Source organism: Argentina anserina, chromosome 2 (assembly GCF_933775445.1).
Source record: "Argentina anserina chromosome 2, drPotAnse1.1, whole genome shotgun sequence".
In the NCBI taxonomy this organism is placed as follows: domain Eukaryota; kingdom Viridiplantae; phylum Streptophyta; class Magnoliopsida; order Rosales; family Rosaceae; genus Argentina; species Argentina anserina.
Window position 1 is genome coordinate 8,420,930 of NC_065873.1, and position 18,540 is coordinate 8,439,469.

Below are 18,540 nucleotides of genomic sequence, written 5' to 3' on the forward strand. Positions count from 1 at the left end.
CCATATTGAATATCCTCATCTATATCGATCCGTACATGCCAATGTACCCCCAATATTCTCTGACAACCTACTCTGTTTAGCATATGTCTTTGCAGAAACCCTTTCTTAAGTTATAATTAACCAGATGCTCTTTGATTTTGATTCCTCCATCTCTCCCAGATTCACGTAGTGTTAAAGCTGCATCTATACTCATGCACAGATCTCAGATGGTGGTACTCATTAGTGTGTTTTTTCCGAGTGAAAGAGAAACTAACAGAGAGAGTTGTAAAAGCAAACAGGAAATGATCCAGTCTTTCATTGATAGTAGTACACTAGCTTCTCTCACAGGGCATTTGACAAACTACCTCTGTGAGGAAAATCGATCCATCGATCACAAACTTTATACAAAATGAAACCCATTTATATGTCCATGGGTTAGATTCCAGGTTAGAGTCACTAATCAGACATCAAAAGGGTTTGTAGAAAACCACTCCGGATAACACCCCTAAAAAGAATTCAAACGAATAAAGATCTTGAAATCGACGGAAAAAATGAAGGAAGATGGTGAAAAAAAGAGAAGCTAAGGGGGATAGCTTCATCTTGGCCATCTTCTTCAAGAAACTCCATCGATCTCTCGAGCTCGCTCTTGGACGGTTCATCTGAGCATGGAAGTTAGAGAACGGAAAACGACTTCCTCGCAGGGAATGGTGAGGCCCATGTCGTGATCGAAGCCGAACTCTTCTTCTGCTTGACGGAGGAGGCATTGAAACTCAGGGTGAGTCAAGAAGGAGATTGGGACAATGTACCTCGTCCTGTTCTCTCCCACATACACCGGGAAATGTCCTTTGGGGACGTCAATGGGGTGACCATCTTCGTCGTAGCCGTGTTGCTTCTTCCCCAAGCTCGAGCATCGTTTGAGGATCTGCTTCAGGACTGCGGTTTGGGGAAGCTTGTTGTATTTCCGGACTGCCATGTTTGACAAAGACCGAAAGAAGGTAGGTAGTTTGGGATGAGTAGAGAGAATAGGAGAGAGGGTTTGAAGATAAGAGGGTAGAGAAGGTGGTGAAGTGAAGTGGAGGGTGATGAGGGCTATTTATGAAGATGAAGAAGAGGACTGAGGCGAAGGGGTCATGTGGAGTGTGGGGGCTTAATGCAAAGGACAATAGGACATAACACGGGTGTTTTGGGGTGTGTAAGGAGCCAAGACCCACTGGGTTTACACTTCTCTGTTGGCCCTCCTAATGACACCATGGACCCTCTTCTCTCACTCCCTCTCTTCCCCTTTCATTTTCTTGATGCAAATGTTTTTAGGATGAAAACATATCTTAATTTGATATCATTTCTTTTATTCTTTAGGACACTAATTATCTTGACCAGATCACATGACTTTCCACAAAGGGAGATGATTAATATGATATGAGCAATCATTTTTTTTTCGGTGCGAACTTGCTCTTGTAATCTGATTTTTGCCGAAAAGAAATACGCAATATAATTTGATTGGACAAGTCTAAAGCGACTTAACAATTATTGACGGTGGCTCATTTTGTCAATATTTCTACTGATCTGATGATCTCGCGTGAGCTAGAATAAATCGTAAACTCGAACCTAATCTTTGTTGTTGGGTGATACCTCATCGCCTTAAGCACGAGACTTGTGAATACCGTATGCAGTTTTCATTTCACCAATGTCACACATATGCTCCAAATGATGCGGTTGACGTCAAAAGTTAGCCGAAAGACCAAAAAATTCCGACAGGTAGATCGGATGGCAACTGAGTTATACCAAATGGAAAACGATAATCCGATCATGAACAACATCAAATCCAAAAGGAAATAATATACGGATTATAGCACAACCTAGTGGGAAATTGGCGGCCATTGCCATAATAGAATCAACACAGGAAACGGGACGAGAGTGATCAAGGAATTCTGAAAAAAGCCAAGGTTCCGTACAACGTAGACATCAAAACATACACATATTAAAGCAAAAAATCTTTCCACAATGTTGAACCACAGGCGCATAAGAGTTACCTTTCAATTGACTTGATCTGCCAAGCATTTCACAGTGGAACTTTCCTCTAAATACTACACCGACATTTTTATAACCAAGAATCCAACACAGAATTTCAAACTATAGCCTTTTAGCTCTTCCAAATCCTAGATGAGACTACAGGATTTATAGTGGAACCCGCAGTTCAAGACTTATCCCTCTAACTGCTCGTTTTATGACCTAAAATCACGGACCGATGATAACTGTACTTTTGAGTACACCACTATAGGTTATTTGGCCTTTTGTCATTGTTGGGTAACCTGTTCTGTTTTGATTCCATTGTGATGAATAAAAGCAAAGAGTCTTTCCAAACAGAACTGTACAAACAACACCATGTTAAAAAAATGTACAGCAATAAACCCATGTGAACTCTTGTTACTGCTGAAGAAACCCATCCGCACGTTTCAACTGTACAAAACTTCTTCATCTCTTCCCAGATGGTCACACATCCTCAGGGAGAAGATACCACCAACCCCAACTACCATTTCCCTTTGATGATTCCTACATTTCACTTGCATTTGGGTTTATAAATTTATCGCAATCATTAACAACTCTGGCAATTACTGCAGATTATATGTATTTTTCGAGTGAATACTACCGAAGCAAAACATGAAGATAAAAAAGAAAAGCTTGAAAAACTCAGTAATATTGAGCTTTGCAGGGTATAAGGTTTTACTTTGTACCTAAAGAGCTTTTTAACTCCCACACTCCCAACCTAAATTAGCAGAACAGATTTTTGGCTTTTAACATGGCCGAAGGGGTAAAACTATACAGTTACGAGCCTCGGCTAGTTAAGACGCATCAAACGGATCAAGTCTAAAAAACCTAGTGGACTAAACATTTAGTACTTGCTGAAACCAGTACCACTAATCAAAAGAGGAGCTCCAAATAAGACATAAGTATACTTCAAACGTACACCACTAGCTCTGCACCGTTTCAACAGATTCGATATCCCATCCATGTTCTAAGCCTTAGAAGGTGGTCCGCAAAGCTAGATATATGCCTGATACGGCATTGTCCTACACTTCTGTCTTTTCAATTTGTCTTTCTCAGTCCGCTAACAAGAACTTTCAAAGGTTAACACATGCTAATAAACAGTTTAGTTATAGAGAATGTTACTCGATACTAATATCCTGCGGAATTCCTTCTTTAAATCTGCATTTTATTTCTTAACCTTGCCAAAACACAGTATAAGATAGTTCATATAGTTTTTCAACCACACACGAAAAGTTTTAAGCTGTAACAGACCAATTAGACAATGCATCTCATGCCAGCTACGATAACGTAGAAAATATGTAGATTTTTTTACTTTAGAGGGTCCATGTAGGTGGAATTGAAATCAGTTGTAGAGCCAGCACCAAAGAGATGCGTAGGTATCAGTTACCTGCATGTCACCATCTTCTCCAGAAGCCCTGCATGTTCTGTGAATGAGATTGATTTGGAGAAGAGAAGAATAAATAAACAGAAGAGGGACTAGAAAGGCCCACCTTAATTACCAAAGAAAATGCGGTGCCCCGCAAGGTTAAATAGACTGATGGTATTGTTTTTCAGACCTTTTATTTTGAGTGATAGTGACTCGCTCTTGGTTTGGCACATGAAGGCCATGTTACTCTTGCCCCAAATTGCTCCTGTAAGGACAACAAATGTAAGGACTTGTGAGATCATTTCCAACTGCTCAAAACGGCTGTTGGTTTTACTTGCCTATAAAGATTACTCACCAGTCTTGAACGGTAACTGCAAATATGGAAGGTGGAATGTCTTATCAGTCTTCTGAGTTTAGGTGGCATACCCTTTTCTTTTATCAGCTGTCTTCGTCCTTTTCACCAATACCTGAAGATTTGTAAGAAATAAGATAAAATTTAACTAAAAGCTGCCAGTTATTTATCTATAAGCATATATGTATAAAACAGGAGAAGTTAAATGTATAGAGAGGAGTATACACACCCATGTGAGCTGGGTGGATATGCTAGAACGTTGAACCTTGAAGCTGCATAATTCGTTTTATCAATGATGTCAGAGGTGCATGGTCATATGGGTTGTTCAATACAAAGATTTAAACAAATACGCTAAATATGACGTAGAATAGTGATTAGTCAAAGAATATTATGAAAGATAGTGTCGAGCATATCCATATCTATTCGTCAAGTATGGATAGGATTCTCAAGTCTCGCAAAACAAAAGACTGTATATAACAAGAGGATCAAGTAATTGATAGTACTGATGCCATCAAATGTAGATTATTGAAATTAGTTCCACCCATGTGTTCTTGCTGCATGTCAAATGGGTGGTCGAAAACACATGATGAAGAGACAATGACACTGAAGATGATATTGTTTACGCCATAACCCTTTTTCTACCCTAAGAGTTACTTGCAGGTAAAAACATAAAGTTGACCAAAACACCAATCATTATACCATAACCATATGCATTATGGAGGAAACAAGATAATTTTTTTGACCTCCCAAACAAATTACAATGTCAAAGGGCTTATGTGAACAAGGATAGACACATACAGTCATACCTGATCTGTGTAGAACAAAGATTTATGACAAACAAAGGTTATTTTCAAGAACCATAAACATAACATGCAGGGCCCAGGTAAAATACATTTCCACAATATCGCAGTAGGACTACGGGAAGTACCTGCTATTGACTCACATGACTCGTATGGTCATATGTATTGTCTACGACTGATTATGCTCACTGTGTGCAGTTACATCCATGAGATTTGAGTAAGTTTTTGGCAGCAGCAACCCATCAACTCCATACGAGCCTTTTTCTCTTGGAAAAAACTTTGATGGTCATATATAGAATATTTGAGAAATAAGCTCTATTGCTACAACAATTAAAATCCAGATTCGTAATAAAAAAGGAGACACAAAAAGAAAAATAAAACAGTAGCATAGAGTTGAAGCCAACTTACCCAGGATCCCAATGAGGGTATGAAGAATAATCTAACCATGCTCCTTTGCCATGAAAACAATGCAGAACCTATTACACTTGCTCGAAAGATCAAATTTATTAAGATAACAATTTCGTGACTGGCATATCAGCCATATCTAATCATCTCATCTTACAGATAATCAACGAAAATATATTCAACAATAACTAACGTGTCAAAGTAAGAGACTAACACTACTCTTCCTTTGATTATGGATAAAACTTTTACTTTCTTCATTTTGGAATTTTTTTATACATAGCCACATTGTGATGAGTAACACCACAAAGTTCAGTTAAAAGAAAACCTAATAGGGGAAAGGGCAAATATTTTCATAGCTGATCCAATCAATGTTCTAAATATCGTTTTTGGTATCGTATCGGTCGAGAGGTAAAACGATATATCGAAGGATATATCGGTTTTATCGGGGATATATCGGTTTTATCGGATTTGCTTATTTTCAATAAAATTTATAAAATTATACTTTAATATGTATCAAATAAACTAAAAAAACGGTACTAAGTAAACTAAAGAAAATAAATACTTGATTTAATGACAATTAAAGTACACGAACGACATCTAATAATAAAAATAGGCATTTAAGAATGATTATTTAGACTTGAAATTCATTATATATATTTAAAATATATAAAGTAAAAATATATATATGAAAAAATGAAAAAAAAAAAAGTTTTTTAAAAAAAAAAGAGGAAATAAATATTAAAAAATTAAAAAAAAATTGAGAAAATAATAAAAAAATCAAAGTTTGACCGATATATCGGAGTTTGACCGATATTTGACCGATATATCGGGGTTTGACCGATATTTGACCGTTGACCGATATAGTCAACCGATATGGCGATATCGTATCGTTTTCTAAATATCGCCGATATATCGGCCGATATATCCGATATTTAGAACACTGGATCCAATACATATGATTGGTATGCTTGTATGTCACCATGAGCATCTATGATGAAAAAAAATCTGAAAGCTGCGGCAAAATCAAGTTGGAAATTGAGGTCACGAAAATCTGATGCCTTCACTGGTCGGAGACAGTATTCACTTGTTGTTGCTGGCCATTCATCAAACTTATCTCTCTTCCAAATTTAGCAATATGAGCTTGCACCTATTACATTGGAGACCCACTATCATCAGTCAATACATTGAAATGGAGTAACCTTAATATGAAAAATACTTATCTCTGTAAAGCCAACCAACTTTTATAAAAAATTTCTACTGCATGGATTCAATGGCATAAGTGGAAGATTCAGATTTCAAAACTACCCAGTTCTTACTCTGAGTTTCAGTAGTTATAAACACATGACGGAATGCCAGAGATGGAAAAATTTTTAACGTGGAGTCGGTGGAGAAGTGTTTCCCGATTTTAGAATTTAAGTAAACAGTACTAGTCTTAGGACTCTTAGCGAACTTAGCAGTAAGTGGATAGAGGATTTATTGAGTCAAAGGATTATTATATGACTTAACTATAGAAAGATACCATGCTCCCATGCCTCCACATGGTGGAGCCATTAGGGACTGTGGAAAGGTAGACCGTCAGTAAGGATATCAGAAAGTTGGTCAATTCATAGACATCATACGTACTTTGAGCATGTTGGGGAAACTAAAATACAGAATAGGCAATCTATTTTCAAATTTGTTTTGATCGTTTAACCAGTTCCTCTCTGGTTCAACACTATGATCTTTAAAGACCGTTTCTCAAAGTTAATTGTAAGAGTAATAATGGTCCATAATATCAATCTGTATACATTTTCTATAAATTTGATCATTACATTGAAACAAAAGAAGGTACGAAACAAAGTCTTTGCTTCTGTTATATAGGTGAAATACACAAAAAACTGATGAATTGCCTGCGCCAGTTCTTGGGATTAAAAAAGAAAAGCACCAATCCTCAAAATGGCCAACCATATGACTCACCAGTTCTAAGTTTTAGGTCACCAAACTCAGAATTTCAGGTTAGATTCTGTACTACCAACAAAACTCAGAAAACCTTGATCATATGACCCCCAACGGAACACATATTTGATCCTATAAATCATATGCCACCCCTTCTTATTTTACAACCCCTCACTGCAAAGCCATACCATAGCGTTTTAAGTTTCATTGAGCCATTTGAGCCCTACACATACGTTATTCCACTGTTACAAGTTGCAGCACTCATAGTCTCATACAGTTCAAAGTGCGGTTCAGATGAAAACAAGAAATTTATAACTGGTGCTGCAAACAATCAGTTCAATAAAAAATCATTTCAATAAACTAATAGCTAATCAGCAACAGACCCAAAGAATCAGCTCAAACTAATATCATATCAGCATTTTGAACTGTATGAGTGCTGCAACAGACCCAAACAATCGATAAATCTTTATAAATTTTCACCCCCAAATAATCAGTTCAATAAACTAATATCTAAACAGCATTTTCTACCAAATAATGTTCAAATTCATTGCAGGACTACTGAAGGGAGGATGGCCAGTAATTGATTTTGTACTTCTGTATATCTGAGCGTATGATGAGTTTTATATTAAAGACACTAACCCTGGTTTGTACTACATAAGTCATCAATTTAGTGCATATCATTAGTTTCCTGTTTGTCACATAATTAACCCTAAAGTGTCTTATACAATTGAACACCAGCTTCACAGCTTTTATCGTGTTTCATGAGCATTAAATAAATTATGAGTAAACTTATGTATGATGCTTTCATCATTAACCTATGGAGAAAAATCTTAAATTAGTACTTCCAAAAGTTGCCAAAAAGATGTAACTGCTCAGGAGAGGGTGAGTACAATGCATTATTTTACTTCAATAAGAAGTGTAATATACTTCCAAAATATGGAAGGCAAGCCTTAGAAGTCTAACCAAGTTTTTTTTTAACTGTCAAAAGTGTATGAACAGAGTGCTCACCAAAAGAACTCTCTCCATAGTAAAATAAAACAATAGGTTAAACATAAGCACTTAAATGCATTCCACAGAAAAGATTTGACTACGAAGAAAGAAATTCAGGAAGTACATACTAATTAAGCTTCAATGCAGGAGTAAATAACTCACAACAATGCAAGAAAATCTATAACATCAATCAGGTAGAAGATCATTATCATTTATCCAGAAAAGTTCAGACCAAGTAATGATCACCTGCTGACGAGCTGCAGCCAGTTGTAGAAGCTCATCAGCTTCTGAAAAATTCATGAACCACTGGGTCAGTGGATGATCTTTTGTGTCACCTCTCTTTCTTTTACTTGGGTCTTCAACTGGCACTACATGCAACGAAAATGAATATTATACATCCGCAACAGTAAAAATAACAAATTGCAAATAGGAAGGCAGAATAAGTTATACCAGGCAGAGGTAAAGTCAAACCAGAAGGTAATGTGGGAAAGACTATAGCAGGATGATTCTGGACACGAGCTAAAAAACTCTCTGAAGGCTCAAGGAACACAATCTCATCATAGGATTCCACGACCACAGGTTTCTTGGTCGACATAGGACCACATTCATCTTCTGGGTACAACTTCAAATGATGAAATCTGTGAAGAAATTGTAACACTAATACATCAGAAGCCTTAATTTATATTTACTTGTTATAGGGCTTTCCATATGTATTGTGTGTACTAACATCCTCTATTAGAAAGTTTTACAGACTACATCCACTGCCAAAGCATGACAAAAAAGAAACATCTTGTTTGGTTGTTCAGTTTGTGCTATTAAAATTTAACATCAAACTAATATGAAAATAAAGGCACCTTAAAACATATTGATACTATGGAATAAACCATATAGAAACAATGATGCCATATAAAGAATTCAATCAAATTTCTAGTTTGTACTTAGTCTATCAGTTAAACACATACCTAACTGTTTCTAAAACAATACAGTACATAGTAGAAGGTATCTGTGTACAGTAACTCGGAGATGGCGAACAAGCATATTTACATTGGAAATTTATAGCCAACTAAAGTGGCTTCTTAACAATTGGTTATCGTTATATTATTCCTTTCTTGAGGGTTGCTTTGACGGTACAAAATTGAAAGTACATACACATGAACTGTAGCCAAATAGCAAGTACATGAGTATAGTCGTGGAAGAACATTGGATGGTATTTAAAGAAACTCACAAGTTTAATGGCTTCTCACAAACATCACTATGGAAGAATAATGTAATCGCGATTTCAAATTCACCCCAGCCACATTCTGATAACTCAAATGGCGGTGACTCAACCACCCTAGTGGGATTGTTGAAACTGGAATGCAACTGGAAAACAACACGCTTTATCACCACTCCAAGATCCTCATTTGTTGCCCCACGAACATACACAGTCCACTTATGTGATTGGTACCTAATTACATATCCCAAATTTATTCAAACATTCAAATCAACGTGTACGAAATGCAAGAAACCAATAAAGCTAGCACCAGTCAAACAAATACTTACTCGTTTGCCTTCTTACCGAGCCAGAATGCAATTGTAACGACCCTAAAATTTCGAGCTTAAAAACTCAAAATTTTAAAATCGTTAAACACAAAATAATCTCAATGAATTCGAAATCATCTTAGTGTCACAGCGGATCACCTCTGAGTTTAAAACATAACTCAGTCAAGCCGATTATAACAAACCAAATGATAATTCAACATATAACAATGGAATTGTATAATCCTCACAACAACCTCACTAATAAAATCACACCAAATCTCACACACAATCGACGATGGAACCTCACCACGACTGGATGCGATCGACTTCGAGTCTTCGGAGTCGTCACTCAATCACCACTACTCAGCACCTGCGGAAGTATCCCCTACACCATTGAAATTGGTGCACCGGGATTGCAACACAAACCCGGTAAGCTTTACAGCTCGTATGAGTAAAATATTAAAATAACTCTCGTCTCATAAAAGACACAACTCCACATCAACACAGTATAAAGAAAATCATGAGAAAACGAGCAACCCATCTGGTTACTCTAATACTTTCACAAAATGGTAACTAATGAGCGCTGGTACACATCTGTTACCCCTCACTTAGTATACCGCTGATGTTGGGTAACCACCCGTCACCCAACATCCACAACAAGCTGAGTACCCATGAGCAGATAACCACCCGTTACCTTCATGCAGTACTATGGCAGACAGACTAGAGCTCTAACTGTATCGTAACTTTCGCCCGGCCAAAGGCTAGGTTCCGACTTGCCTCACATGTACAATAATCTCACATCATATTGTACCACACATCACGTCCGAAGACAAATCACAATATTTCACATTTTCCGTGATAAAATCACATGCGCAATAATCTCACATCATATTGTACCACACATCACGTCCGAAGACAAATCACAATATTTCACATTTTCCGTGATAAAATCATGTACAATAATCACTCATCATATTGTACGTTTTAAAACTTTCACAATATATCATAATAAAAATCATAACAGTATATTATATAGCAAACTATATATATTCGTATTTATTTACCATTTATACAATATATACATAGTCCACTATATCATATACATGTCATATTTCATAAACACCTGAAAAATTACGTACGATAATCTCACATCATATCGTACCATTAAAATCACACATGCACAATTTTTCTGTCACCGAAATGACTATTTTTAATAAATTAATAACAGTATGTAATTTAATGAACTATATATATATATATATATGTATTTATTACCATTATACTATATATACGTAGTCCACTAAGTTATATACATGTTGTAATTTATTAAATAAACACACTTGCAAAAATGTTGAATCACCACGAGGGTAGATTCGTAATTCAGTGAGATTTTACTCACCTTATAGATTCGAGCGTAAATCCACAATTCCCGATGATAATTCCTTTCCTTGATTTAACGATCACCTTGAAAAGACAAGAAAGGAATTTAGGATCGTTTCGTAAACCTTTAAATGCCGAAACAGTAATAATCGATTACTGTTCAGCAATTTTCGGTTTTACGAAATTACTGTTCACTGTTCACTATTCACGGTTACTGTACAATACTCAATTAATACGTATTTCTGTACGTATAAGTACTATATACGTATTTCTGTACGTATAAGTACTATATACGTATTTCTGTACGTATAAATAATATATATACGTATTTCTGTACGTATAATTATTATGTACGTATTTCTGTACGTATAAATATTAAATACGTATTTATGTACGTATAAATAATAATACGTAATTCTGTACGTATAATATTAATACGTATTTCTGTACGTATAAATATTAATACGTATTTCTGTACGTATAAATATTTAATACGTATTTCTGTACGTATAAATATTAATACGTATTTCTGTACGTATACGTACGATTTAAATGTAAATACAAATTCAGTAAATAAAATATACTAAATTACCCTTTTACAAAATTACTTTTTACATTTACTGAAAGTAATTTATATTTACATTTACCGAAGGTAAAATTTTCTTACATTTACCGTAGTAAATAAAAATTACATTTACATTTACCGTATACATTAAATTACCAAAATACCCCTTCAGTCAAAACTAATTACACCGCCTCACACGGCGGCGCGTGTGGCACACGCGCCACCTCCGGCCGGCCGCGCGTGGGGCCCACGCGCCGAGGCTAACCACGGCGCGTATCTCGCCACCGCCGCCTCCAAAACCACCCTCTTCCTTACCTTCTCCTTCCCCTCGGCGTCACGCTGCCCCTAGCCTACCCACGCCCTCACACGCGCCGCTTAAAGCGGCGGTGTCCCCCTCCTCCTTCCTCCATCCCCGATCTGCAACAAATCCTTCTAATCCAACACAAACACACCAAACAACCAAACAATCGACTAAATCAACTCACCCTTACCTAATCCACGCCTTGGAGTCATCGGTGATCGTCGGAGGGATGCATGCCAGCGGCGATGAAATCTGCAGACCTCGGGTTGGAGCTGAGGCACTCACGCCGGCGCGGGGAGGTGTGGCGAGCTCGAGGGTAGCTGTGGCTGTCCCTGCGACGACGCCGAGCCAGGCGGTGCGCGTGACGGCGGTCCAGAGAAGGAGGATCGAAGAGAGAATCTCGATTGAGGAAGAGGAAGAAGTTTCGGGGTGAGAGGGAGAGAGAGAGAGAGAGAGTGCGGCGAAATGAAGAGAGAGAGAAGTGAGATGAGGGTTTCTGATTAAGGAAACCCTAATCCTATAATTACCTATTTATACTAGTTTCCAAATCGGAAACTAACTTCCGACGTTAATAACTTTTACCTCCGACGTCCGATTCGAACGCGTCACATATCCACGAACTCGTATCGACGAGCTCTACAACTTCCGTGAAGAAAGTTTTCACAACCGAGCGACGAAATAAAAGTCGATAAAATCGTTCGGAAACGTAACGTTTTTCTTAATAAACGTTCCGAAAACGTTTCCGTTTTTCGTTTCAAAACATCGCAAACAATAAGTTTCATTTTATTTGAAATTCCAAAACTTAATAGAATTCAAAACAATTCACATATTGTTTTAAAATCTAGGGTTATTACAGCAATATTGCCATACACTATCGGAACACTAATCTCAACATCTTTGAGTTTCTTATGAAAAATCTACACAATGTTACATGAACTGGAATATAATAAAAACCCACAATTTATCTTTACAGCATATTCTGTCCAGAGCTCTAAATGGTAACAGCATTCTTATTAGAACAATGTAAAATGACCCAAATTTCAACTCATATCAAAATGTGTCCTCAAGCTCCATAAAGAACCATTTGATACAACACCCAACCAGGTCACAAAGGTGAGGTTTCAGAGCTATCTTCAAATGGGTATTTCTGTTTCAGTAAAATCGGAAATGGGTAACTGTAAAAACACGAAAGTTACCTTCTTTTCAGTGTCTTCGAGTTTAACCATCTTGGCGCGCTGAGGTTTTGGGGTGGGGGCGCTGGTGTCAGGCTGGTCTGGACCATCCATTATGGTAGATCAAATATTGCTCATGTGTCCTTGCAGACAGAGAGAGCTCTTCTCTCTTTACTCTTTACTCTTTAGGGTTTCTGGCGCCAAGTTGCAGACCACTGCGGTGTCGAAGCTTCCCTCGAGCTGCTATCGTATGCGACGACTGTATTTCGATTTGTCTCCTTGCCGACCACTTATACTGAGCAGAAAGGGGTACTTCAGTCACTCCAATTAGAATATATTCAGTTTAAATTACCATAACACCCTTCAGTGAAGCCTCTGCGGCTCTGCCTTCTGTGGATGGTTCCAGAATAGGCTCCTGTTTCGCAAGCTTTGGGCCGTAGTCATGCTTTAAGAATTGCCTATTCACTTGCACACATTGTTGCATTAGGAAACTGAATTCGTACCTTGGAAGCTGCCTATGCTAATACATGAAGAACACTGCCATGAAGAATACACTAGGTCTGTCCTGTTTCTACAGTTTGCATTCATTCGAATAGATGATGGGGACAGTGACCTGATAAAGGAAGCATTGAAATTGTTCTGAAGGAGATGATGCTTGAAATTGAAAACTTGAAAGTAAGCAGTCCCATGGCTTCTACATGCATTGTAATCTGCCTCAACCTCTCCTTTCTAAAATATGATGCCAAAAGGACAAAAGGTTGAGGGGAGTTTCAGCAAACCCATCCCCATACTCTGCATCGCTTATTCACACACTCGAACTTAGGCTAATCAATTTGTGACTTCTATCCGGCTATATGCGACATCTTTCCTTAAACCCTTTTCTTTCATCAATCCCCTCAAATGGTCAATCTCATCCCACATTCCGAATTTGGCATACAAATTCGACAGCAGGACATAAATACCATCATTATGAGGATTCAACTCAAGTGCCCCTTGTGCAGCCATTTTACCCAATTCAAGATCATCTTGATCTTTGCAACCATTAAGCAAATCTCCCCACATAGGAACAGTGCAGCTGCTGTTATCTTTACTAAGCAACTCATCAACAAGCTTCCAGGCCTTGCCCAATTCACCAGCCCTACAGAACAAATCAACTAGACAGTTGTAATGTTCTGGATTTGGTTTCAAGTTGAACTCGAGTTCCATGGACTCAAAATACTCAATGCCGAGCTGCAAATGACCGGTATGAGCACAAGCTGAGATGACCGTCACAAACGCCACCCCATCTGGATTAATTCCTTCCATCAACATATCTGTAAACAGTTCAATTACCTCTTTATAGTATCCGTTCCTACCGTACACACCAAGAAGTGAAGTCCACATAACCACATCTCTTTTCCCCTCTCCTTTTCCAGCAAACTCGAAAACTCGCCAAGCCTTTGCTACCATCCCACATTTACCATACATTTCAATCAAGGAACTCAACAGAAACACATCGCTCCCCACATCACAAACAGAACGGATCAAATAGCCATGTACCTGCCTACCCAATTCAACAGCAGCTAGCCCAGCACAGGCGCGTAATGCTGCGGACAAAGTGAAGTGATCATACTCCATACTCAGTGCCGGCATCTTCCGTAACAACTCCACTCCCTCAGCCCACAACTTGGCATCACCGTAACCCGATAAAAGCGCATTTGCGCAAACAGTATTTCTCATCGGCATTTCATCAAACACTTTGTCTGCATCTCCAATAAGCAATGACTTCGCATACAAGTCAATCAGAGCACTCCCAACAAAGACACTGGAGCACCACCCTGACTTTACCACATGGGCCTGGATCCCTCTACCGAAGCCAACATCTTTGATAGAAGATGCAGCAGTTAAGGAACTACAAAGAGCAGAGGTATCGATAGGAACAAGGCTACTGTGCATGAATGACAAGGTTTTGAGAGCATGTGAATTAAACCCATTTCGGCACCAGTCGGATAATAACACATTGAATGGTAGTACGCTTTGCGATTTTACGCATTTGAAGAAGTTGGTCAGTGTCAGAAGGTTGTTGTGTTGGGGAAGGCATTTGGAGTATGAAATGATGAGTTTAGAGTGAAAATGAGGGGATATGAAAAGCAAGCCTGTTGTTAGAAGGTGTGCATGGAGCTTCTTAAGGGCGATTTGATTCTTGGTTTGAGAAATGTGGTGCATATAACGAGGAATAATATCAGAACTTTGTGTTCTGTATAGAGGGAAATGGTCGGACATCATAAACTGGATAATAATAGGCTTCACAAGTACATCGGAGTTAAATTTACATAATGATATATTATCTACTACATCAAGAGCTAATTTGGTCACTATGCACACTACTACTATCTCATTCCAACGAGGACTAGTTAAAGATGTTAATTTCAACCACCAGATTAAATGATTGCTTTTCATTTCATGCAACAAAACAAAGTTGCACTCATTCAATACCTAAATTGCTTTATTAACTGAAATCTTGATAAAATCTCCCCTGTCGGCCACTTGGTATATCTATGGTTCATACCACCAAAGTAGCGAGAATAGTAAGAAATGAGCAGAAGATTTGTGGCAGTTTACTAACTTAATGGAATTGAGAATTGATCAATTAATTCCATAAAGAGAGAACTCTATTATTTACTAAAACATTAATGAATTGGATTTAATATGGGTCTCATCTCCTCGTTAAGACTTGATTCTTGACAAACCCCCTAATTTAATACTCAAATGGGGAGGTGGGTATCAGAATCCATTTCTCTATCAGTTTTGGTATCAATTTTTATTACCAAAACTACCATAATGTAATTAATAATATTTTCAAATTGTATAACCCAAATTGAGAATATATATATATATATATATATACACACACACACACATATATAATCTATGTGAGTACTTAAGGTCAGTTATTTTCTTTCTCTAATAATATTCTCTAATTGTTTATTTATTTATATACTATATGATCAATAGGTGAAAATCTAATTGGAATTGGATTTGTCTTATTGGATGCTAAAGAAAAACAATAGTGTAGTGACCTTTGTATGTCATTCTGCTGGTAAAATTGATGTAGCATACTAGCACTATCAGTAAGTAGAAGATATACAAGACTACATATATAGGGGTATTTTAATAATCAAATGAATTTTAATTTTGATTCAAATGGTAAGTAAACAACATTAATTGTAATTAGTATTGTTTATGTTCTAATTCCATGTTATAAGTAAATAGTTCAATGAAATTGAAATCTCCACATCTAAATCTATTTCGTCTCTCATTCCTGATGAATTACATTTTTAATAAGTTTCATTCCAAATTAGTAAACATGTCATTGGATTGGAGAACGACCAATCGATGAAAGGAGCTCAAAGAGGCTAGTTGGAGGAGTGTTCTAACTAGTATTGTATTTTACTTGGGATTGTATATTGTTACCTAGTTTTGGGCTTTAATGTGTTGCCTTAGAATCATAGATAAAGGTAAAATGATTGAAAAAGGGAGACCGAACACGGGCTTTTTTCATAAGAAAGTCTCTGGTCTTATGAAGAGGAACCTCATTTAGGGCTTATGATGTTAGGGCTCAATTGCATGAAGATGATAAGAAAATGAGTAAACGTATTGTGCAAGATTACTTTAGACAAATGTTTACAACTAATGAGATTCATAGAGATGCGATGGCTTAACTCAACCAGCTATACAACCTTGTGTGAAAGAAAAAAGAAAAGAATGAATTTGATGTTGAATGTTCCTGATACAAGGAGGATAAAGATATTGTTTTCTTCCAAATGTACCCTTGGACTTGACCCAACATCCTTGAATCCTCCACTTCGGTTTTTTTTCCTTTCTCTCTCATACACCCTAGAGCGGTGGCCTCTGTCTTATTAAAATCTTCATTTGACGACACCCGATTGTTCAACTGGCCTTCCGGCTATGCCAACAACTCCTGGCTTGCTATTGGACAAGGAATAATTTGTCTCACCATGACATCCTTAGATTTGAATTGCTCGCTTTAGATAATTTGATTCTGCTTGAGGTTTTAGTCTAGATATCATTGTGGGAAGGTGGCTGGTGGTTTAGGGGTGACAGCTTTGGATCAGCGGGGCTTTGCTTTTGGTGGTTTTCACCATCATCAGCGTCATGTCGGGTTTTTGTATGGCGTTGATTAAGGCTCTACAACAATGGAGAGCATCGGCTTCAGTTTTTAGAGTGACATGCGTGTTTCATTAGATTTAGGTCTCATCAGAGTGATGTGGCCACGACGACAAAGTTGCACTAGTGTGCGCGGTGGACTTGCGGTGACGATGACTAAATTGGCTGTGTTGGTTGGCTTTCAAGTTGGCTGATCTATCTTGGGATGTTCTTGGATGAGAATTATTGTGAGTGAAGATATTCTTATCCGATATCTATATTTAGTTTGGGCTAAATTATATTGTAGGTGCGAAGTTATGTTTTTTGTAACCCTACAGGATATATGTGTGGACACTAAAAATCCTGTGACAAATAACAAAAAGACGCGTGTACAAAGTAATATAAGTTTATTTATGAATTTTCAGGTTACAATCTTTCTGGGTATTCTTTTACAAGAATGTCTTCTGATTTGATTTCCGATAATGATTTAATTCAAGAGTGACTAACACTTGATCTTGAATTGAATGAATTTGATTTGAACTTCTTTTCTTGTTGACGACTTGTAGAAGAAAGTTAACCAAGGGTTATAGAGGCTTGATTTCAATCGAACTTGAACCACGAGCAGTGTCACATGGTGAATGTTCTTTGGCTTTGATAGCGGATGGATCAACAAGTTTTCTTGGTGCTTGTTGACCCTCCACAAGCTTGTTAAAGAACTTGATTTTGCTTTGTTACAGACTTAGAGACGAAAGTTGATCAAGTGCCTTTTGATGTTGATCAGGTTTGGGCTACAAGTGATGCCGCATAGGGATTTGTACTCCATCTGAAGTTGGTGAAGAAATCGTCTATTTGGTAGTTTGATGGTTCTTCAGGAGTTTGACGAGTTCTGAACTTGAGGCTGGTGAAGAAATCGTCTACTTAGAAGCTTGTTGATTCTTTAAGAACTTGACGACTTCAGAGCTTGATTTAGTGAAGGGGGAATCGGCTACTTGGGAGCTTGTTGATTCTTCAAGAATTTGATGACTTCGGAGCTTGATTTGGTGAAGAAATCAACTACTTAGGATCTTGCTGATCTTCAGAAGTTTGACAACTTTAGAGCTTGACACTTGTGAAAGACTTAGCTACTTGGCAGCTTGTTGATTCTTCTCGGGCATGGAAGGTTTCTGAACTTCAGAATGATTTCTTCGGTTTCTTTGTCATCTTCATCTACATTTGAAGTCTCCCTTGTCTTCTGCTCCTCTTCTTGGCTGAAGTCCCTCACTTGATTTTGGAGAGGGTATTTACAATGTCAAGGCTCCTCCACGTATGAAATATTTTGATGACACCGAGTTAACTTTATTTCCTTAATCATATAATTAAATCAATTTATATTTACTGATTAGTTCAAATATGATTATTTCTATAATTAAATTAATCATATTTAAATAATTGACTTAATTACAACCACTAAGGAATTTCACCAATTTAATTAAATGTCCAACTTCCATTTTGATGATCAACATAGATTGATTGATACCAAATTGTCGAAGAATTTTAATACTTGATTTTAGTCAAAATTAAGATATTTTATTCTGACTATTCA

General features: G+C 37.4%; 2 protein-coding genes across 4 annotated transcripts; both read right to left on the reverse strand.

Moving 5' to 3' along the window:
• Positions 1–276: 276 nt before the first annotated feature.
• LOC126782979 (protein SMALL AUXIN UP-REGULATED RNA 51-like) lies at positions 277–1,036 on the reverse strand. The gene has a single exon (XM_050508353.1). It carries the CDS (start codon positions 950–952, stop codon positions 635–637), a length of 318 nt encoding a protein of 105 aa, XP_050364310.1. The 5' UTR covers positions 953–1,036; the 3' UTR covers positions 277–634.
• Positions 1,037–5,907: 4,871 nt separating this feature from the next.
• On the reverse strand, positions 5,908–15,074 carry LOC126782976 (transcription initiation factor TFIID subunit 14b-like). 3 transcript variants are annotated; one of them, XM_050508348.1, is made up of 5 exons: positions 12,837–13,580; positions 9,099–9,320; positions 8,324–8,511; positions 8,120–8,241; positions 5,908–6,095 (listed from the first exon to the last, which is right to left on the reverse strand). In XM_050508348.1, the coding sequence occupies exons 1-5, from the start codon at positions 12,920–12,922 to the stop codon at positions 6,009–6,011; spliced, it is 705 nt and encodes a 234-aa protein (XP_050364305.1). In that variant the 5' UTR covers positions 12,923–13,580; the 3' UTR covers positions 5,908–6,008. The 3 variants fall into 3 exon arrangements, 1 of the variants encoding a protein (XP_050364305.1); XR_007670827.1 differs by lacking the exons at positions 5,908–6,095; positions 8,120–8,241; positions 8,324–8,511 and having other exon boundaries at positions 9,176–9,320; positions 12,837–15,074; XR_007670826.1 differs by lacking the exons at positions 5,908–6,095; positions 8,120–8,241; positions 8,324–8,511; positions 9,099–9,320 and adding an exon at positions 12,496–12,557 and having other exon boundaries at positions 12,837–15,074.
• Between the last annotated feature and the right edge of the window lie 3,466 nt (positions 15,075–18,540).

Excerpts from the sequence above, each read along its gene's own strand:
- LOC126782979 (XM_050508353.1), bottom strand. The coding sequence starts at position 952 with ATGGCAGTCCGGAAATACAACAAGCTTCCCCAAACCGCAGTCCTGAAG.
- LOC126782976 (XM_050508348.1), bottom strand. The coding sequence starts at position 12,922 with ATGGTCCAGACCAGCCTGACACCAGCGCCCCCACCCCAAAACCTCAGC. Across the intron at positions 8,242-8,323 it reads TTTGACTTTACCTCTGCCTG|TGCCAGTTGAAGACCCAAGT; the intron begins GTATAACTTATT and ends CGTTGCATGTAG. Across the intron at positions 6,096-8,119 it reads TGGCTGCAGCTCGTCAGCAG|GTGCAAGCTCATATTGCTAA; the intron begins GTGATCATTACT and ends CCAATGTAATAG.